This window comes from Staurois parvus, unplaced genomic scaffold (assembly GCF_062004578.1).
Source record: "Staurois parvus isolate SC_StPar_1 unplaced genomic scaffold, SC_StPar_1.0 ptg000357l, whole genome shotgun sequence".
NCBI lineage: Eukaryota > Metazoa > Chordata > Amphibia > Anura > Ranidae > Staurois > Staurois parvus.
Window position 1 is genome coordinate 979,139 of NW_028318153.1, and position 23,127 is coordinate 1,002,265.

The window sequence follows — 23,127 nt, forward strand, 5'->3', positions numbered from 1 at the left end:
TACTAACACATGTGCTGTCTTAGGGTGGCTACACTTACTCCTTCATTGTGTCTATGCAGGATCAATGTAGCCATCCTTGGAATGCAGCATTGTCAACCTGTGAGCAGTGATAGATGGACTAGTAGGTTTAGACAGACTTTGCATAAGTAACTGACACATAGATGACAAAGTTTTACTCCAGCTAACACTTTTTAAGCAGTTACAGAAGCACACTTTTCCTTTTTGTGATACAGATTTTACATAAATGAATGAAAGCTGACTGTTGGAAGAAGCTCTGTCAACCCTCTAATGGCCACTTTTGCTGGACAGCTTGGTCTGTTAAAGGAAATTGAAAATGTATAACAGACTTACTGGCAGGATCAACAGGCAATGAAACAGGCAATTAACTATTTTACAGGGGGAACAAAAACGTAAAGACTGCATTACATATGTCATTTTTTATTCTGCCTATATATCCACCATAGAACAGGGAGGTTCTGGGAACATATGTATACATACCAAGAAGTACGTAAATGCCTACTTCAGCCAAAGATTTTTACTTTGTTTTGGATACAGGAGGAAGGGGTAAGGCCTCTTTCACACAGGCAATCTGATCAGGTCTGCCTGTCAGTTTTTCAGATGGACCTGCTTGGACGGTCCATTTATTCCTATAGACTTGCGGATGTAAACAGACTTCACTTGTTCATTTACACCCTCCTGCTTCCAATCCAATCTGGTACACTAAAAAAAAAAAAAAAAAATGGAAGGGGACCCTCCCCTTCTGTCTAGGCAGAGAGGATGGAAGGGGATCTGTCCCCTTCCATCTAGGTAGATTGGATCCAAGGGCAATCCATTGTAAATGGACAGTGGAGTCCGTTTACACCCAGGCACCTATATAGCAGAGCGGGCTCTGTCCTTGTCTGTTCTGCATAAACTGAGCGAACACGGACCGGTCATCTGTAGCTCTACTCTGATCAGTAAGGGATCCGCTCACAGATCCCCTGGTGTGTATAGAATTGTGGGGTGGATGACTGCTCAGTGTCCGAACAGAGTCCGCCCTGTTTGAAAGGGGTTTTATGTTGGCCATAGATGGTTTCGAATCTCAGCCAGTTCAGTGGGGACTAGTCGAGATTCAAATCATCTATGGGCAGGCTGGTTATACCCAACTTGGTTGTTGTACAACTTGGGTACAACCAGCATGTTAGATGTTTACATTTGTACAGGCTATAGCCGCTAGCAGTAATTACTGTGTTCTCCCAGTGGGGCAGCCCCCACAGACCCCAACCCCCCCTTCCCCAGTAGAACACAATGGCTCCATGGGATGTTGATGGGGGGATCAAGCGATTTTCTTTCCTGCAACCCGTGGCTTTAGAGTCAGTTCTTTTTTGCCATTGGAGTCCACAAGGTCAGTAAGTTTTATTCATAGTAGCCTAAAGTCGGCCATAGACGGATCAAATTTTGGCCAGTTCAACAGGGATCAGCTGAATTTGGATCAGTGTGCGGCTGTCCCTGTCGACAGAAGTTGATCATTTGATTGACTTCTTTTAAAGGGAGAAGAGAAATCCTGGACAGAAGAATTCCAGCTTAATCCACTTTATTCAAATATTTCAAAATCCAAAAGGCAGAACAACATACAGTGGAGGGAAAGAGAGCCAGGTTCTCTGAATAAAGTGGATCAAGCTGGAGTGCTACTATCGGTAGTCTGTTTTACCTAGTGTACACCCTTCCGACAGGTGTGTGAGGCGTGGATAGCATGGATCGGCCTGAAGCAGCAGCCATCCATTGTTGTTGTACTGGACTTCTTTTGAAGGGACATGCTTTTTTGTCGTTGTTGAGCCCACTGGCTGAACGAAAAAAGCTACTCATCTATAGTCAGTTTAAGGAAGGGTAATACTCTTACAATGACAAATGAAAGATTTAGAATTTTGCTTTACTTTTATCCAAGGTGACATTGGTCTACATTAGGAACAGTATAGAGAAATGTCCCCAATAGACACACAAGAGAAATAAAAGCTTTAAAATTTAGTAACCCTTTTCTACTCTTCTAAATTAGAAAACAAAATTTTGCCAGAGTTCTACAGTAACTTTAAAAAACATGGAAGGGCAAATAAAAAATTGGAAATTCATGCCATTGTGAACATATTGCTTTGTTGTTTTGCTGTAGAGGTGCACACACATAGATAAAGGTTCTTTCAGAACTTTCAGGCAATCATCGATTTGCCAATAATGTCAACTTTCAAGATGAACAATTTTTGGATATCAATTAGCTAGGATGGGAGAGACTGTTGGGCCAGAAAACCACATTTGTTGTCCCTCATAAGGTATAGGCATTTGTCACTTGCTGACTGCCCTTTTCTGTCACATTTGGCCATCAGTATGAATTACCAAATCAGATCTAAACTGGGCTACCGGCACCTCGATTGAAAAAGCGCCAGGTACCAGAGGATGGATAACTAAAATTGTCCCCTTTATGTAAATCAAGCTTCTATGTTCTTCCATTAAGTGCATTTGCTTTGGAAACTCTTTCAAGTAATTTTATACTAGTAGAAAAGATTTTCTCACCGGTTACTGTCGCATGCAAAACTATGCCACAAATGACAAGAGCCATCTTCACTATTTGTCACTGAGATTTACAGACTAATTAGAACATAATTAATTGTGCGTATGTGTGTTTTGTGTCCCTGCCAATAACCGCAAAGCATCTCCTAAATGCTCAAAAACATATTAGGTAAAAGTGGAGGAATCAGCACATTCAGCTATTTATAACCATGGCTTTGTTAATAGGGTGGATTAGAATATCAAATATTTCTTGTTGATGTTGCCTATTAAAAAGAATCTTTATGTTTCCCACAGAGATAATTTCACTTTCTATTTGGCTCTATTGCTCTCTGGAGGTGCCTGTTCTCACTTGTTAGTTTATTTGTTAGCGTGTTAGAGAGGTGCTTTATCCCCCTAATAGGGAGCAATGGCAGCATGTCACATGCATAAACTGTGTTTGGAGAAACAGCACGGGACATTGTCTAGGAAGTACTGTTCCAGGACTTTTGGATTGCGAGGAAGATGTTGGGTATTGTATCTTGCTGCTTGGAAAGTTTTATAGCTGGCCATAATCATAGCAGTTTTCAAGAAGTTTCAACCTTTCAATCAGCATTTTATTGCTAATTCGAAAATAAAAAGTGATTGACTTTAAAGGCAACCTACATTTAAAGCCCAACTCCAGCAAATCTGAAAATCCTTTCTTACTGTGGTGCAAGTGTTAAATGCTCATTTCTGTCTAGGGGAATGGTAAATACACTTTTACATACCTGATAATTCACTCAACTGACAGACAGCACTCTCCCATGCTCCCTCCATAGACTGTTTATCGGAGTTCTTATGTCCAGTGCTTTACTTTCTTTGATCATTGCATTGATCTTGATCAGGGGTTTCTAAACATAGAGTCAGGTTACTGTTCTTGAGACTTTAGGGGGCTGGACTGTGGCAGGGAATATAATTTTTTCTGGCATTAATAGGAGTAAACAGTGCCCTATCTTTGGTATTAGGGGGAGGAATGGTTCCCCATTGTTAGAGTCAGTGGGAAAAATAGTGTCCCATTTGTTGATGTCCATGGCAGGAAATATGCCCCATTGTTGGTGCCAGTGAGCAGAATAGTGTCTTATATCAATGGGATGAATAGTGCCCCAGTGCCAAAGACATGCAAAGGGCTGCACCTGGACTCCAGGCCACAGTTTGGAGACCCCTGGTCTCAATGATGTCAGAGGATCTTAAGCCGCAAGAGTGCAGAGGAGAAGAGGCTGCAGGGACCAGTCTTGCAGCACAGAAGAGCCTGTAAGAGTAGGGGATCAGGTAAGTAAAACAGCTTTACCAAGTTCTCGAGAAATAAGTGAGCAGTTTACTCTTATCATAGACTTCCTGCAATTCAGTTACCAAGTCCTCTAGACCTTTGGGGTCTAGTATGGATTTTGAAGTGAAGCCCCCTGCCCATAGACCCCCGCAATCACCAGGCCAGGGTTTGGGGATAGAGGCCTTTGTGCTCCTCAACCTCCTGGCAAGGTGTTGAGGGCATGAAATATGGTTCAGGAGGAAGGGGAAGGGGGAGCATATGTAAGCACCCTCCCCCTTCTTTTCTTAAAACAAGAATGTGGTATACATGGCTGGCTGTTTGTTTATAGACATAATGAAGCAATTGGAGCTGTCATTTAGCTGGCACATTTTTCTTTGTAAATGCCAATTTTGCTGTAATAGGTTGTATACATCATACAAATGCACCTCTTCATAGGCAGGATCAAGGCATCCCCCAGGCATGTTATTCAATGCAGTTTTGCATTTTTAATGTTTCACTTCAATCATTACTAAAATCACTGCTTCCTGCCAAATGGAATTTTTTAAAATTTTTGTTTTGCTTTGGTACATGTTACCCAACATAGTGCCAATCCCCCCTCTCCCTTGTCATTTGTTTGTCAATCTCTAGCATATTAGCCTAAAAAATGGACAGAAATGTTTTTTAAAATTCAGCTCTCATCAACTTCAGTGGGGTTTGAATTCCGCACCTAACCTTTAGCCATGTTCACCAAACCTGCCCTGAACCAAACCCAGTTACTTTTTCCTCATCACTACTCAGAACTACATCTCCCAAAAGTCCTTCCACTGCATGCAGTATGTGGGAAGACATTTGGGAGTCTGCTGGGAGTAGGGAACTACAGCATCATATCCTATAGATGTAGGCACATTTTTAGAGCTACATCTTCCAAGAGTCCTTTCACTGGACACAGTATGTGGGAAGTCTTTTGAGAGTCTGCTGGGAGGAGGGATCAGAAGGATGTCCTACGTCAGTCAAAGCAGTAGTACTGTTTTGCTGGAAAATTATTCAGTATTTGCATGTAGAGACGAATGGGGATGGTTGAAGTTCTGTAGTCCACTGGAGGGGCAGGGCTGACAATCCTGGTTAGTATTTTAGTGCAGCAAAGGCAGAGTTGTCAGCTCAAACAGGAAGTTAGAAGCTCACTAAGCTTCTGGCAGGTTCAAAAGTTATTGCTTACACTTGCAGCATTTTCATAGGGATAAAACATGAGGAAATGTGCATGTGTTGCAAGGATGTACTGACTATGGGGTTTTTTTGCCTATAGTAATCAATATATTTTATAGTTTGAAATCGATTTAGTACACTTAAAGATTGTGATCATATAGAAATTGATTAAATGCAGAAATCCTTTTAATAAATTTCATAAAATTGATTTTCTGCTTTGTTTTGTGATTTCTATAACTCAGTTGTACAGTTGTCCATCAAAAGTAATAGATTTTTATTATTATGATGGTTTTTTAATTATTATGGATTTACATAGTGTCAACAGTTTGCTCAGATCTTTACAAAGTGAGGGCATACAGTAAAGTTGCAATACAGTTGAATACAGGAGGAATCAGAGGGCTCAGCTCATTAGAGCTTACAATCTAAAAGGGAGGTCCAAGTGAAACAAAAGGTAATAACTGTGAGGGATGAGCTGATGGAGAAAATAAAATATTTATTTGTTAGGTGGAGGTAGGGTAGGCTTCTCTAAAGAGATATGTTTTCAGGGATCACCTAAAGGTGGATAGAGTAGGAAATAGTCAGACCGCTTGGGGTAAGGAGGTCCAGAGGATAAGAGAGGCTCTGGGAAAGTCCTGGAGGTGAGCATCGAAGAAGGAGACAAGAGAGTTAGAGAGCAGGAGATTTTTGGAGGAGTGAAGAGAAGAGTTTGGTTTGTATTTTGAGACTAGGTTAGTAATGTAGCTCGGGACAGAGTTGTGGATGGCTTTTTAAGTTGTTTTAGTATTCTGAATGGGTTTTTTTTTTGAGTGGACACCAGTGGAGGGACTGGCAGGGAAGGGTAGGAGACACTAAACAGTTGGAAAGATGGGTGAGCCTGGAGGCAACATTCATGGTAGATTGAAGGGGAGATGGCTTATGATTCACTTAATTTACTTTTTAAATTTCAGTAGATCGATTGGAAATTGAGACTGTACAATTCATTTTAAGACCACCCATAAGGCCCTTTCAAACCCAGGTGCAGATGTGAGTTTTATATGCTTTTTAAAATGCATTTAGCAACCATTCACAAGCATTTTAGGCAAGTTTTATTGTTTATGCATTATACAAACATTTGGGGGCATATTTATTTAAGCAATGAAAGTGACCTTCACCAAACATTCACTGGTGGTGTATTCGTCACTATAATAAAAAACAAATGCACCTGGAAGATTCATTCATGTTTAATGAATGTCAGATTATATTATTATAAATATTTTTATATATTTTTATATATTTTATATTATTATTTGAATAATGTTTCTTAGTTATTAATAAAGATCTAAATTATTATAGATTATATTTATCAAGCAACATTTTTTGCACTGATGAGATCATTCCTCTGCTCTGCTCGGTGCAGGCATGCGCACTGGACCCGTAGGTTTATTTTACTGACATTGTTATCTTAAGGTATTAATGTTGGTGTAAATGATCTGGTTCATGGGCAGGCGAAGTCTACACCCCAGAGGATCTCTGTAGTCTCCTTGGCTTGTAGTGTGATGTAAAAAGAGTCGAAATTGAAGTGGCACACCACTGCTAAGAGGTCCAGATACAATTTTATTCTATTAAAGGTCAGGGGTACAATTCAAAAAGTATCAGATGCGTTTTGGGGGTCTAAGTGCCCCCCATATCAGTGTAACAATGTAATAATTTTGATTAATATGGCTACTATTGTTAGTATTATTATATGTTATTTCTGCATTGTCTTACAATTGTACAATCAGATTGTATAATGTATGGTGTCCAAGGACACACATATCATTTTACTCATTTTTCATATCTCTAATCCCATTAGATACATTTTACTACTGAGAATGTATAATTTTAACAATGGTGATTATGATTAGTATTGTCAATAATACTATTATTATTATACTATTATTATTTTTTAATGTAATTTACTTATTTATTTATGTTTTAAGTTTTTTTTTATTTGTTTTACAATTGTACAATCAGATTGTATAATGTATGTTTCAATATATACACATACCGGTTAGGTTTTACCCAGTTTTATTCATTCTTATTGGGGTAACATATCACCCACAATGTATCATTTTTATTAATAGCTGCTATTATTATTATTGTTTTTCTAAATATATATTTTTTTCTCAGTACCCATACTCTCATTTTTGTTCAGCACTCATGTTCTTATTTTTTGTGTAATCATTTTTACACTCTCATTACTATTAACTGTTTGGTTTAATTATGACCCCATGGAGGGGATATTGTATCGATATCAGATTGATATGAAAATCTTCTTATGTTCTTTCTAGCCCTGATGAAGGGGAAACTTAGACCCTAGAAACTAGTTGTCTACTTTTTGAATTGTACCGCTCACCTTTAACCACCTCCCGTCCGGCAGTTGTATATAAGCGGCCGGACGGTGCCACTGCAGGGTCGGGTGGCCGTTTATAAACGGCCTCCCCGCACCCTGCTTGTGCGCGCTCCCTGGGAGCGAGCAGCACCGCAATCTGGTGCCTGCTGTGTCCTCCGGACACAGTGAAACACCAATTGTCGGACGGGACCTCTGTACGAGGTCCCGATCATGTGATCGCTGATTGGTCAATCCGTGATCACATGCAAAGTAGTAAGCAAGATGCAGGGGCGGACTGACCATTTGGAAACTCGGGCACTGCCCGAGGGCCCAGGGTCAGTAGGGGGCCCCATGAGATGCCCCTGGTACTTTTTTCATAGGCTTTTTTGAGTTAGGGCAAGGACACAGGGGCCCCATGATCCCCTATTGCCCGGGGGCCCCATGAGTTGTCAGTCCACCCCTGGCACTTGTGACATCATTGCTTACTACATGTGAAATCTGTGAATGATCACAGAGGTCACATGGTACAAGGCTATTCACAACAGCCTTGTACCATGTGACAAGCTGTGACCAATCACAGCTCACTCAGTAGTTCTCAATGGCTGCAAGAATGCAGACAGAGAGAAAGAGAAATGATTGCTTTTACATCCTATATGGGATGAAAAAAAATCTTCATTACCCCCCACTAGTACAGTGTCACCATGGTGACACTGTACTACTAGGGTGACAGTAAGTAAAAAAATAATAATAACATAAAAAAATAAAATAAAAATGTAAAACAAAATGTTTAAAAATTATAATTTTTGGTTATAAACTAATTTGGCTTATTTTTTTTTTTTACTAAAAAGATAACGGAATACATTTCGGCCAAGATTTATGATGAAAGATTATTTATTTGCAAACTTTTATAAGAAAAACACTTTTTTTCAAAATTTTTGGACTTTTTCATTTACATAGCAAAAAAAAATAAAAATCCCAGCGGTGAATAACTACCACCAAAATAAAGTTTTATCTGTCTCAAAAAAATGGTAAAAAATTCATATGGGTACAGTGTTGCATGACTGCGCAATTGTTATTCAAAGTGTGATAGCGCTGAAAGCTGAAAATTGCCCTGGACAGGAAGGGGGTAAAAGTGTCCAGACAGGAAGTGGTTAATGGAATAAAGTTGTATCTTGACCTCTTAGCAGTGGTGTGAATCTGCATTTTCAATTTTTTTTACCTAATGAAAATGAGACTCTTCTAAATGCATAAAGTGGAACTATAGACAAAACTTTTTTTTTTCCATTTTGGATAGAGTAACGAAGGGTTGTAATCCCTGTCATTTTTTTTTTTCTATTGTGTTCTATTGGCAAGATATCCCTTTACTTCCTTGTCCCATAGCCAAAACAGGACGTGACAGGAAATCCCTCCACAGTGAGTGAATTCATGGTTCTCACCATGGTCACGAGAAATAGTGTCCCTATTGGAAGATTTCCCCTCTATTACTGTTCTGGGGACCACCCAAAATTTGGGATTTTCTATTACTTTCCTGGTTAACAAGACAAATAGAGAGGGTGAATCTTCCTAATGGGGACACAGACATCAATAGAAACCTGATGGGTTGTAATCCTTCTCCACTCTGTCCAAGATGTAAAAAAAAAAAAAAAAAAAGGTTATGCCTTTAGTTATACTTTAACCCCTTAACGCTGGCGCGTCCGGGCCCTTTAAGGGGTTTCTGACACCGGGAGGCAGGGCGGGGTTTAGGGTCATATGACCGCCGTGATTGGCTGTCATGGCAGTCACATGATCAGAAAGGTCCCAATCGCAAGGAGAGATTGGGACCTTTCTGTGGGATGCCGACATATGTGCTGGGAGCGCGCAACTTGCGCGCTCTCAGCACATGTTTACAAATGGTATGCAAATTTGCGGCCGCATGGCATCAAGGCTCAGCTGCTGAGAGGCCCCATATTTGTGTACTGTTGGGGTGAAGAAGTTAAGGGTGAGAGTGGGCAGACCAACAAGAGGTTGAAGGAAAGAAAAAATGAATCAAAACAAATTATGCTGGAGAAATCTGCAGCAAATATACCCTGCATGTTTCAGTGAAAACTCACAGGTGGTATTACATTGGAAAGGAGAAATCTCGGGTTATCAGAGTTCTCAGCAACAATGTTTGAAAAATATTGTGCAATTGTTTGGATCTTCCTCTATTATCAAACAACACATACTGCAAATTATGGTAATGTCAGCCACATAAATTTCCCTGCGTGTTGAATAATATCTGTATTGCATGTTCGGACTAATAATCCTAAGGAAACTCATTTTCATCTAAATATACAAGCTGAACCCTTGGTGATAATTTACACCTTTCATTGTAACTGATGAACAGTCACCCAGGACTGGTACAATGGGGCTTGAAGTTGAGGAATCTCTGACTTGCACACAGTGGCCACCGCTGGTGAAGGATGTGCATTGCACTGTACAGGGAATATTAGCATCTGTATGTGTCACGTTGCAAGAATATTAATATTAATACAACCATGTGCTAGAAAGAGAGAAAGAAGGAGAAAGAAAGAGAGAGAGAGAAAAAGAAAGAAAGAAAGAAAGAGAGAAAGAAAGAAAGAAAGAAAGAAAGAAAGAAAGAAAGAAAGAAAGAAAGAAAGAAAGAAAGAAAAAGCAATTAAGGTAGGATGACAGGAGCCATAGAGGATAGAATGAAGGAAGGAGCAAGAAAGAAAGAAAGAGTAGCAGAGAAAGGAAGTAACTATAAAGAAGGAAAGAAAAAAGAAAGGAAGGATAGAAGCAATAAGGTAGGAAGAAAGGAGTCATGGAGGAAAGAACGAGGGAAGGTGCTCAAAAGAAAGAGGAGGGGAGGAAGGAAATGGTAAGGAACTAGAAAGAAGGAAGTCAATTTAAAAAAAAAAGGAGAGAAGCGATAAAGGTAGAAAGAAAGGAGTCACGGAGGAAGGAATAAGGGAAAGAGCTAGAAAGAAAGTGCAAGGCAGGAAGGAAGTGATTTAGAAGTACAATGTAGAAAGAAGGAAGGAAAAAAAGATAGGGAAGAAGCAATAAAGGTAGGAAGAAAGGAGTCATAGAGGAAGCAGCGAGGGAAGGAGAAAAAGAAAGAAAGAAAGAAAGAAAGAAAGAGAAAAAGAAAGAAAAAAAGAAAGAAAGAGCTTGTCATTGTACAGAATGATAAACTGTTTTGCTTCCAGCCATGCAGTTAAATTATCCCCAAGAGAAATGCAAAATTTAGAATTCCAGAGCGGAAAATGTGCAATCAACATGATATAGCCAAACTGCACTCTTTAGGGACTGGCACATAGGTAAACTGTGCAGAAATCTACATGGTGTTCAGCTTCCCTGGGGATATTTTTTTAGAATATATCATACCAGGGCAGTGTACATTTTCCAGCAGAAACCCAGCTGACAGCAGAGTGGCAGGAGTCCTGGCACATGGATGGTGGGCTGAGAGCACACACACTGCCCAGGTCTGCCTGATACTCTGCACACTTCTTGTACTGGGCAGGACACACACTGCTTCATCTGTTTTTCTAGGAAGGATTGTAAGTTGTCAAAGAGAAATGTCTGCTATATTTTCTAAATGTTTCTATGTAAATATACTGTGTTTAGGCCTAAAGTCTCTGTTTACATCTCCTTTTCATTACGTGTTTATGTATTGTTTATATCTTTGTACCATGTCTTCTTTGATGTTTATTCCTCAGTATCTATATTATTCTCTATCTGCTTACTTACTGTCTTTATGATCTATCTATCTATCTATCTATCTATCTATCTATCTATCTATCTATCTAGCTATCTATCTATCTATCTATCTATCTATCTATCTATCTATCTATCTAGCTATCCATCCCTATAAATTTTGATTCCTCCCTCTCTCCTGTGTCTGTCTGTTTAACCATTTATGTGCTCACTTTATCTCTCTCCTATTTGTATCTTTCTATATTTTTTGCTTTCCTATCGGTAGATATCTATCTATCTATCTATCTATCTATCTATCTATCTATCTATCTATCTATCCACAAACTGTATATTTCTCATCTTCTGTTTCTCCTTTTTCTGTCTGTCTATACATTTATGTGCTTACTTTATCTCTCTCCTATCAGTATCTATCTATCTATCTATCTATCTATCTATCTATCTATCTACTTCATCTATCCACATAATCCACATCAGTATCTATCTATCTATGTATCTATTTATCTTTATCGATTTCCTATCGCTATCTATCTATCTATCTATCTATCTATCTATCTATCTATCTATATCTATCTATCCTTCCTGCTGTTTTCCTATGTCTATCTGTTTATCTAGTTATATGTTTACTTTATCTATCTATTGTAAGATCTGTGTATCTTCTATTATTCTGTCTGCTGCAGAGTTTGAGAAAACCACTCCGCGATTTTAGATTTATTCCTTTCCAAAACAAAACAACGTGGATTATACAGCAGTCAGTGATATGATTAGCAAGCTGTAGCTCTCTTTATGCTTGGAGCAATAATATTACAGCTGTTTATATGTAATAATATATGCACATGTATGGTTGACAGAGGGCTCACTCTGGACCCTATGTGGAGTGCAGGCATGGCTGTGGATCATGGGGGTTCTGAGGTTTTATTGGCTGCAGGATAGCTCAAGGTTCTGAGCTGGGGAGACCTCTTCATTTGTTGGAGGAGGTGGAAAAATAGAAGGTCTTTGTGTCTAGAGTCCATCAAGGAACCACTGGTGGTGGGGACAGGCGTTTGGCTTGATGAAAGCTGGTTGGAGGGAAGCTTGCGTTGGTTAATAGAGTAACAGTAGGGGAGGAGGCAGTCAGATGCACTCTTCTTTTGGTGGATGTGAAAACATGAAAAGAATCCTTGTACTGGAAGATGCTGAGATACCATTATCCTGTGGACAAGAAGAAATTAGGAAGTGTAATCCCACATAGTCATTTTTTTTTTTTGTGCCAATTTTCTTCATGCCTCTACCTAGTCTCCATGTACGAAGGGAGCGCCTAACGTCAGGGACTTTGCCTCAAATACCAGTTTACGGAATGGTATGGGGATGGGGGGATAATTAGTGGCATCAGTATTACAGAGATAAAGATTATCCTGCTGCAGGAAAGTGGATGCCTCTTTTAAATGCTGACGGGGAACATGACTGTATTCTTTTATGGTATTTTAAATTCCAGTTTCAATCAAAAATGTGCTCAAAAAAGGCATTTGAATGCTGTAAAATGATTAAATGTCTCCCCTGTTAAGGTTTGAGACTAATCTTTTTTGTTGTATAGCGTCTCTAGAATGCTCGCATTTTACTTCTCGTCCCAAAGCTCTTTTTATTCACTGCTCACAGCCAAATTTACATCTTAATTGCAGGGTTCACATTTAACAATATAGACAGCGTAATGCTACTGGTAATTAAGCTTTTAGTACCTGCCTTCGACACGGTACACAGTGACATAGTTGAGCGGCGGCGTTAACTCCACGTTCTCTCCTGTTCTTCGGGAAAAAGTAATGGGAGAAAGTTGAGAAGAAGGCCCAGCGCTTGCCTATACATCACGGAGGGAATGTACAAAGATCACCTATATCATTGCTCTTTTTCAGTAAAAGTTTTACTATTTCTGATAGCTAAAGTTGACATCTCCAGTCCAGTCCAAAATACAAAGTTGGGATGTTCAGTGAAATGAGAAAAAAGATAAAACTGGTATAAAAAACAGCAAAAAAAAAAAGAAAATTTCCTTTAGGGATATCACTTCCCTCCCCTTAAAAAAGCAATGATAGCTCTTTTAGTCTACCCTAAATTGTTGCCAATATTTTAATGGGAAGAATTAGCAGATGGTCATTATAAATTGGCTTATTGTAACCTCATTCGAATTGAGGCCAGAGTGAGTGACAAAATCGCCATGACCACCTTTGGAATTAAGGGAAAAAAAAAATCAAAAATATTTCCTGTGTAAAGAAAAAGAGGTCAGATAGCAGTGATGAACGTTATAATTTAAGTGTAAATCTTTGTTGTGAAAAAAACATTGAAAGGATTTTAACAAACTTTGTTGCAGATTCCTACCTTTTAGTTATTATGAAGAAATTGCTGTTGGTATCTGTGCAAAGTGAATCTGTAAGGGAGGGGTTTCATAATTATCAGTCAGCTGCTGCACTTGCAGGGTGCTAACGAGGAAATTGGCAGGGTCTGCATCTCTCTAGACATGATTTCCCTTTGGGAGTATCTCACCAAAAAAGGATATTTTTGTTGCAAGAGAGGTACATAATCTGACATATATGCTAGTCCAGACTATAGGGGAAATCAGTGAGCCAATCACACAAGCAGAAAACGACATTTCTGAGGGGCGTTCTGTACACTATCTTTGTACAGAATTCCTCCAAGTTGCCATATTGCATTGCATTGTATGGAAAATTACATCACTGCAGATTGAAAGGGCAAGGTAGTTTTTAATGACATTCAATTACAATATGATTTGTGTTGCAATTGTATACGCAATATTGTTATTATTTTTTTTGCTATTGTTTTCCCCACAAAAGTGGAGTTACCCTTTACGTTTTGGGAGTTGGAGGGGGTTGTAACAAATATATAAGTCTGGCTCTGTTATCATCATAATTGTCTGTCCAAAGACACCTTTCCACACTAAACCTTTTAACGTGTTGGCGAGGACGGTACACAAATATGTGGCCTCTTGGCAGCTGGGCCTTGATGCCAAGCAGCCGTATATTTGCGTAGCAAAAGTAAACAAATGGGCTGAGAGCGCTTGTCCTGCGCACCCCCGCCACAATTGCTGGCACTTCACAGAAAGGTCCCCATCGCTTCTTGCGATCGTGATCTTTCCAATCATGTGACCGCTGTGATAGCCAATCATGGTGGTCACATGACCCCAAACCCTGCCCGCCTCCTGCTGTCAAAAACCCCTTAGAGGGTCGGGAGGCGCCGGCGCCATGGAGATAAAATGTAGGAAGCCTTGAAATGACATTCATGTCTCAGGGAACCCCTGCTAAAAATGACTATATTTACAGCTCAGGGTACATCAGCATGATGGTCAGTGGGGAAAATGCTCTCTACTTACTTTGTGGTCAGTAGGATGACCCCCCCCCCCATCCTAACAGATATCTAAAAACATCATTGTTGTCATTGGTTACGAAAGTCAGAAATTCATTTCTCATAGAACCTTTGGAGGAACCCTGCTTGAGAAAGGTCGATCTAAAGAGTTTGGGTGAGTGTGAATGAGTTCCCTACCATGATGAGCCTGGTGTAAATAGCTTTTCAAAATCATAATTACATTTTATTTCAATCTTTTCTCCACGCTGGCCTGTTGATAAAACATTGGGCAGTGATCACATGCAAAGGGCAGTAGCCCATGGCAACCAAATAAGATTTTGGGGCCCTGACAAGGTGAAGGTTGCCATGGGTTACGACACCATGCACTGTACCACAAGCTTCTCTAGCTATAGAGTTAAGGCCTAAAGCATAGGGTGATGTTCATGTGCAAAGGGCAGTAACCCATAGCAACCAATTAAGAGTTTTCTGTCATGAAATGGTGAAGGTTCCCAGTTGCTGTGGGTTGCAGTATTTTGCACCAAACCACACGCTCCCCTAGTTAAGAAGTTAAGACATAATGCAGAGGGGAGTGTTCATGTGCAAGGAGTGGTAGCCCATAGCAACCAATTACATTTTTGAAAAGATGAAGGCTTCCTGGGTCACTATGTGATACAGTGCCTTGTCCTGCAATTCCAGCTCTTCTAGTTATAAAATGAAGCCATAAGTCATCAATGTCATCAAGTGCAAAGAGCAGCACGCTTTCAGATAGACAGCACAGTGGCTAAATGGTTAGCACTTCCGCCTGGCAGTACTAGGGTCATTGGTTCAAATCCCAGCCACGGCACCACCTGCCTCAAGTCTGTATGTTCTCCCTGTGCCTGTGTGGGTTTCCTCCAGGTACTCCAGTTTCCTCCCACACTCCAAAGACATACTGGTAGGTTAACTGGCTTCTGTCTAAATTGTCCCTAGTATGTGTATGTATGAATGTAAGTTAGGGACCTTAGATTGTACACCCCTTGAGGGTTAGGGACTGATGTGAATGTACAATATATATGTAAAGTGCTGCGTAAATTGACGGGGCTATAGAAGTACCTGAAATAAATAAATAAGATTTGCTATCATGGAAGGATGAAGGCTTCCCAGTTGCTATGGGTTACAATATCTGTCACCATACCACTAGATCCTCATAGGATAGTGATCATGTACAAAGAACTGTACCATAGCAATCAATAAAGATTTTACTGACATAAAAAAGAATTCAGTTGCTCTGACTTACAATATCTTGCATCCTACATCAGATCCCCCATACACCTTACAATCTGTGATCTTTGTAAAGTCAACTTTATTGCAACCAAAACTATGCAATATGAGGATCTACCTAAACTGTCCAATCAATTTGTACCTAATAAAGTGGGATCTTGCACTACATACTTCTTGGTAGATCTAAAGGAGATTGTACAATCAGATTTTAATGTGTATGTGGAGCCTAAAGCTTAAAGCATAGGGCGGGGATCATGTGCAAAGGACGGTAGCACATAGCAACCAATTAAGATTTTACTGTCATAAAAAGAATGAAGACTTCCCGGTTGCTATGGGTTACAGCACCTTGCACCATATCTCTGGCTCATCTAGTTATAAATATCAGAAAAAAAATCGTAGAGCAGTTTTCATGTGCAAGGAACAGCAGCCCATAGCAACCAATTAGGATTTACCTGTCACTGAAAAATGCTGGCTTCTCAGTTGCTATGGGTTACGACACCTTGCACTATACCTGCGGCTCCTCTAGCTATAAAGTTAAGGCATAGATCATAGGCCAGTCTTCATGTGCCAAGGGCTGTAGCCCATAGCAAGTACTTAAGATTTTACCACCATGAAAAGATGAAGGCTTTCCGGTTGTTATGGGTTACAACACTTGCACTGTACCTCCAACTTCTTTAGCTATAAAGTTAGGCAAAGCATAGGGAAGTGATCATGTGCCAAGGGCAGTAGCCAATAGCAACCAATTAGGATCTTACCAGCATGAAAAGATGGAGGCTTCCTGGTTGCTATGGGTTACGACGCCTGTGCACCATACCTCCGGCTTCTTTAGCTATAAAGTTAGGCAAAGCATAGGGCAGTGATCATATGCCAAAGGTAGTAGCTCCTAGCAACCAATTAAGATCTTATCATCATGAAAAGATCAAGGCTTCCCAGTTGCTATGGGTTATGACACTCGCACTGTACCCCTGCTCTAGATATAAAGTTAAGGTATAAATCATAGGGCAGGCTTTGTGTCCAATGGGCAGTAGCCCATAGCAACCAATTAAGATTTTACCATCATGAAAAAATGAAGGCTTTGCGGTTGCTATGGGTTACGACACCATACACCATACCTCTGGCTCCTCTAGCTATAATGTTAAGGCATACATTTTAGGGCAGTGAACATGTGCTAAGGGCGGTAGCCTGTAGCAAAAAATTAAGATTTTACTCTCATGGAAGGTTGAAGGCTTCCCAGTTGCTATGGGTTACGACACCTTGAACTGTACTGCCAGCTCCTCTAGCTGTAAAGTTCAGGCATAAAGCATAGGGCAGTGATTATGTGCCAAGGGCAGTAGCTTGTAATAATCAAATCAGATTTTACCGTGTTGAAAACATGAAGGCTTCCCAATTGCTATGGGTTACGACACCATACCTCTGGCTGCTCTAGCTATAATGCTAGGCAAAGCATAGGGCAGTGATTATGTACCAAAGGGAGCAGCCAACAGCAACCAATTACGTTTTTACCATCATTAAAAGGTGAAGGTTTCCCGGTTGCTACGGGTTACAACACCATACACCATACCTCTGGCTCCTCTAGCTATAAAGTTAGGCAAAGCATAGGGCAGTGATCATGTGCCAGAGAGAGTAGCCAGTAACAACCAATGAGGATCTTACCATCATAAAAGATGAACGTTCGAATCCCAGCCACAGCACCTCCTGCCTGGAGTTTCCATGTTCTCCCTGTGCCTGCATGGGTTTCCTCCGGGTACTCCAGTTTCATCCCAAACTCCAAAGACATGCTGGTAGGTTAATTGGATCCTGTCTAAATTGGCCCTAATATGTGTATGTATGAATGTAAGTTAGGGACCTTAGATTGTACACCCCTTGAGGGTTAGGAGCTGATGTGAATGTACAATATATATGTAAAGCTCTGCGTAAATACACAGCGCTATATAAGTACCTGAAATAAAAAAAATAAAAGACTTTCCTGTTGCTATGGGTTACGGCGCCATTCACATTACCTCCCAGTGTGAGTCTTCGAGAGTTAAAGCTCTGCTGAATCAGTCAATGAAGAGGTTAACACCTTGAAAACCCGACGCACATTACACTATATCCCTTCCGTTCAGTTTGTTTCCCTATTCTATTTATAAAGCACGCACTGCAATTATGTTCCTCCGGCCCGAGAAGAAAATTTGTGGAATATTACGTCAGGCGATCGGGTATCAATTTTCACAAGGGTTTAATTACCGCCTGGGTGTTTTTTTTGATGAATCGGAATGTTATTATTTGGGCCGGGGTACATGGCCGCCGCTGTCGCGGGAAAATCCCACTTTTATTCTTTGCACGCGTGTGCAGTAGTTGTCCCCTGCGCAGGGTACTGTAGTGCACTCGCCTTTATCTTGTTAGGAGTTCCAGCAGTGTGAGGTTAGTGCGCTGTAATCTGCTCGCTGACAGATAGAAGAAAGGGATTGATCAATGTGACTGCCCCAGCTTTCCCCATTGTTTTTAACATAATCTGAATTTGTGCTCTAGACGTGTTAAATTTGGTTCATACTTGCTCGCTCACTTAAAAAGCAATGGGGGTTGACAAGTGCAGGAAGGCGTGTATTTATCTAGATAAACATATGAGTGTTATGTGCGTCTTAGCACACGCTTAACCCCGTCAGCATCAGAGGCGTCCAGGCTCACCAAGAAGGTTCAGTTTCATCCTTTTTCAAACAACGGCGATGTAATATTAACCCCATCACAGGCGAGTGACCGTACCGTACAGGCGCTGCGAACAAAAAATTCTTACAAAAAAAATCGCAAGGCTTTCAATGTCCGATAAAAAATTCTGTGATGGGAATAATTTTTGCACGCAGTAAAAGTTTACTCTAATAACCACGATACCTAAAGTTAACCTATCGGGTATTTCACTGCTATTGAACGCTTTAGCGAGAATTTAGAAAAGTGTAAGCATTCGCATCGCAGACTGGCGATGAAAATTGCATTAGCAAAATATATCTCATACAATGAAATGTCATCGCCGGTAGCCATTTATTCTTTAGCATTAACCCTTTCAGGGAAAAGGGGCCATTCAGCGCAATCTTACCCTCAAACAGTTAACAGCGTGCAACCGAAAGCCTTCCTGTCCCGAATTTACTATTAAAATTCCGTAAGAAAAACGGGGGGAAAAAATGTACCCGGAGCAAGAAAGCGCAGTGACCGATTGCAGCCGAAGGTAACCCTCTCAGAGCCATCTCCGGTATTGCGCTACAAACAGAGGCGATGGCTCATCTATTAAATTGGTATTGCGACAGATGCAAAACAGTGCAAAAAAATAAATTTGGAATTTTTTCCAAACCGCATCCGTGCTAAAATTTCGCCCTCGAGAATCATTACCCCTTTTAAAATAGTATTAACCCTTTCAGTGCCCAACAGCCATTTTTGCGCTGGGCGGCAAGCAGCAACCGATGCGACCGCCAGCCTCTCAGTTTAACCAAACACGGCGACAGAATTTCTGCAGGAAACACCTGGAGATAAAATTGACACCCGATAAAAATTTCTGATAATTTGTTATACCGGTGTCATTAACTCTAGAAAAGAACTACTTTAGCTCGTCTCTAGATATAAAATAATAATATAAAAAAGAAAAAAAAAACAGGGTGGGGGATAAAAATGTCAAATTGCTACAAAGCATACATAAAAAAAATCTGAGAAATTGACATGCAGGGAAGCAATGTAAAAACTTAATGCCCCTGACTTAGTAAAGAGGCAAAAAAAAAAGGGAGCTACTGTACATGAAATCTTTCTTTCATTTGGCTCTGGTGAGTTGTGTTTAATGTTATAACAAACGTTTAATGCCCAAACAGAGAAACCTTTTATTCCCTCTTTGTATTGTAGCCCAAAGGAAACATTTCTAGCTCATGAGAGCTTTCCCTCTATCTCAGTCCGTCCTCACTCTGTTCCTTTACTCCCCCCCCTCCCTTAGTACCTGCCTAGCTGTCACAATGTGTGGAGCTCCTGCCCTCCCTTGCTCTTCATTGGCCACCCTCCCACCAATCCAATAGCCAAGTGGGCCAGAGGGACTGCATATGTAAAGCTCTACTTCATATTAATAAGCTGCAATCGGGGCTTTAAGTCCTTGATTAGGAGAGTGTGAGAGCTTTTGGTCCCAACTGGCTGTGCCTATAGGCTTGTCACCAGGAGAACATTTGTGTTAATTGCAACTGTCCCTCTGACAAGGAAACTTTGATTTATAGCTGGGGTGCACAAATTATGGTTGCCGGGCGCACATGGATTCGGTAGAACTTTGCCTTCCTGAGTCTTTTTCCCTGCACTACGAAGAAGAGTAGGTACCTCTTGTTCTTGTTCTTTTTTTTTTTTTTTTGTTGATTTTTTTTTTATGTTTTGTTTTATATTCCTTTACCACAATGCCTTACATTAAGATGAAGAATGCAGGTAGAGGCTAAGAGGATTTCTGTGCATGAGTGATCTCTGTTTGCTAGTCTTGTCTCTCTATTGTGCCGAAGGTTTGCTCCTTTTTTTTTTTTTTATTGTGTGAGTTGGGAATTGTTACTGTTACCACTGTGAGTCCTGCCACAATCAAGGGGACAGCTGTACGTCAGGCTCTCCGTATTCAGGTACTAAGAATAGACACTTGGCACAAAAGCTTAGCAAAGTGTTCAAATGTGTCGTTTCACGAGGGTGCAGCATATTTTCTTAGAAGAAGCCCTCTCTCTCTCTCTTTCTCTCTCTCTCTCTCTCTATATCTCTCTCTCTCTCGTTCTCTCTCTCTCCCCCCCCCACCCCCCTACCACCACCACCACCACCCCCTGGACAGAGCTCAACCTGCATGCCATTCAGACCCTAGACTGCTTGTTGTGTTTGCAGCCTGTCATAGACTCAGTGCAAGTGGCACGCTCAGTAGCTGTGGGATAATGACTTGAAAAATGGTAAAGCATGTTTGGAGAACTATTTGTGAAGCAGTCTTCTGTTTCTCAGCCTCGAGTAAAAATTCTAGGTGGGTAAGCATTAACTAGATAGAGATCTGTGAATGAGTAACCCAGCTAGTTAAGATGATTTTGACCTGCGGGAAATAAAGATTGCAATTAAGTTTCTTTATCCCCCCCACCCCCATTTTGTAATGCAAAAATTAAAAAAAAATAAAAATCTTGAAGCATGATAAAAATATATGGTAGACCCATCCAAAATCTAAGGGGCTGTTGGCTCTTCATTGTGTTCGGTCAGTTTCTTAATAAGCAGTTTGCTCTCTCTTTTTTTTTTTTGCTTACGGTCAGGATATCTTTGCATCTGTCACAGATCCATTTGTGTCATGTGGGGCCGGTCGCACTGCTACACTCTAACAATGAAGCCAAGCATCTGTAATTGTGGGGATAGTCTCTGGTATTGTAAGCTGAACACAAGACCATGTGTGTCTGTGTCAGAGCTGGAGAGTAGCACTTAGGCTGCAGACAAGCTGACCTCACAGCAATACAGCCTTGCAATGATGCTTTGGGAATAAGAAGTAATTGCGTATTTCTCAGTTGTGATCTAAAGGTAGCCACGTGAACGTGAGATAAAATGAGGAAGTAAATAACTAAAGGCTAAATCACTAAAAAAAAAAAAAAAAAAAAAAAAACTGTAGGAGGCTGTCAGGCTCAAAGGCTTACAACACAAGAGGCAGGTGCCTGAATTAGGTACTGTCACCCATCATAAATTCTTAGATACCATTCCTTATCCTGAAGTTTTTTTTAAGTTTGCTGTGCAGTAAATAAGAAACAGCCTTTGAAGTGTGGTCAACGCTCTGTCTTTGCTAAAGAAGCTTTCTTAAATTTACCTTCTTATACCTAATTTGAATGATTAGTTTAGATAAGCCTCTTAGGGAAGATGCATGGAAACGATCTGTGTGCAGATGTCAGATGCAGGGACAGTGTTTTAAAGCTTGAACCGCATGCAGAAGTACTCGTTGTACTGCGCATTCACGCTGCGACCCATTTCTAGCCTTACAAAATTTGCACAATTTTTCACAAATTTGCACGAATGTGATTGGTATATTTTTGCATTAAAAAGTGCTTCGTACTTTGCACAGTGCAAAAACTTTACACTCGTATTGTCAGGTACCACATGCCTTGGCAATGTACCAACGTGTTTTCAGAATTTGTTAAATTAACCGCCTGCCTCGTTTTGTTCTAAAAATTTATAAAAAACAAACAAAAATCTTTTCAGGAACATCCGACAACTGTGTGCTCGAGGCTAGTAGTGCTTGGGTGTCAGACAGTTGAGAATGTGATAACTTAAGACCACATAAGTGCGTGCTCCCTTTTCTTTAAAATAATTGTTATTAAGGCAACAGATGCAATAAATGTATGGGCCCCTTTTTGACATATGTGTCAATCTCATCCCTGGAAATGAAAACAGTAGGCTCTTTAGATAAAACTCCTTCCACTTCTGATTAAAATGTTACATTGACTAAAGGATTATAGAGCTGACTTAATTTTACTGACTGTTTTAACAGTTGTCACAGCTGTTGGAAAGAGGAAAGGCAAATGAAACAGTCCAAAATAGGGAGTGAAGGGGCTCCTGTTTGTAGTAACAGTTTAGTAAGACAATGGAAGGGAAAGATTGAAATCTGTACAACACCAGAATACAATTTTATAGAAGCTAATTACTAAATGTTGGGACCTTAATTTTTTTTTGCTTTTTTTTTTTGGAGCGCACAAGAAAGGCTTAAACTGTAGCAAGTGTAATGTTGATACGAGAGAGCTACTGCTTGTCAGGACTCCGAGATAAGATGACATTAGTGCAATAAGTGAGTACACAATCTTAAATGATTGCTTTTAAGTGATCAGGTTCCCAGCTGGGATCTCAGAATTGTGCTGCACTCACTGGGATCTCCTTTCCCTTGCTTCACTTTTTTATATCTTAAAGTTTTGTCCCCAGAGAGCTTGTGTCAATAAAGCATCCATGAGCCTTGCAGAGTGGGAGCTTCAGGGAATAGAATGGTGTAACTTAGCAAGCAGGAGATGGAGAGCATGGCTTTCACTGTAACATCAGCTTAAAGGGCTCCAAAAAAGATCTTGTGGTCTTTAAAGGTTGCAACTTAAAGATTTAGCAGGTTAGTGACTTGGCTAGCTACCTTTAGACCAATGCTTTAACGTTGATAATTTTTTTTTTTTATTCTCATCATGCTGTGTTTAGTTTTTTTGGGAAGAGTGCCGGAAATATCTTGACTCCCCTCAACACTGACAATCCAACCTGACAGCTGAATGCTCATTTTAATGTATTTATGGTTGTGCTTTTTTTACTTACTGAGTCCGGTGCGTTGCAGCTGTAATTAACCCATGTTAATAGCAAAGCCCGTGTGGATACCCATTCTTTTCCCAGAATGGTTGGTCCTTTGCCGCTTTCCATTGCAAATGGATACCTTTTAATGGTACAGTAGACAATTTGGTTACCCCCCCTCTTTTTTTTGTTACAAAAACATTTAAAATAAAGAATAGACTACCAGGCAGGGGGCCAATATTTTTTC

At 40.3% G+C, this 23,127-nt stretch overlaps 1 protein-coding gene across 10 annotated transcripts in view; it reads left to right on the forward strand.

The window, feature by feature from the left end:
• ESRRG (estrogen related receptor gamma) overlaps window positions 1–23,127 on the forward strand; it is a 1,108,989-nt gene that overhangs the window by 809,550 nt on the left and 276,312 nt on the right. For 2 of the 10 annotated variants that reach the window (XM_089684801.1, XM_089684804.1), the window contains exon 1: window positions 19,720–19,947. The exons of 4 other annotated variants lie outside the window; for them this stretch is intronic. In XM_089684801.1, the coding sequence (XP_089540927.1) occupies window positions 19,892–19,947 (56 nt within the window). In that variant the 5' untranslated portion in view covers window positions 19,720–19,891. Of the gene's footprint in view, window positions 1–19,719; window positions 19,952–23,127 lie in introns of those variants that run through there. 4 more of the 10 variants (XM_089684803.1, XM_089684810.1, XM_089684807.1 and 1 more) reach the window with 3 other exon arrangements.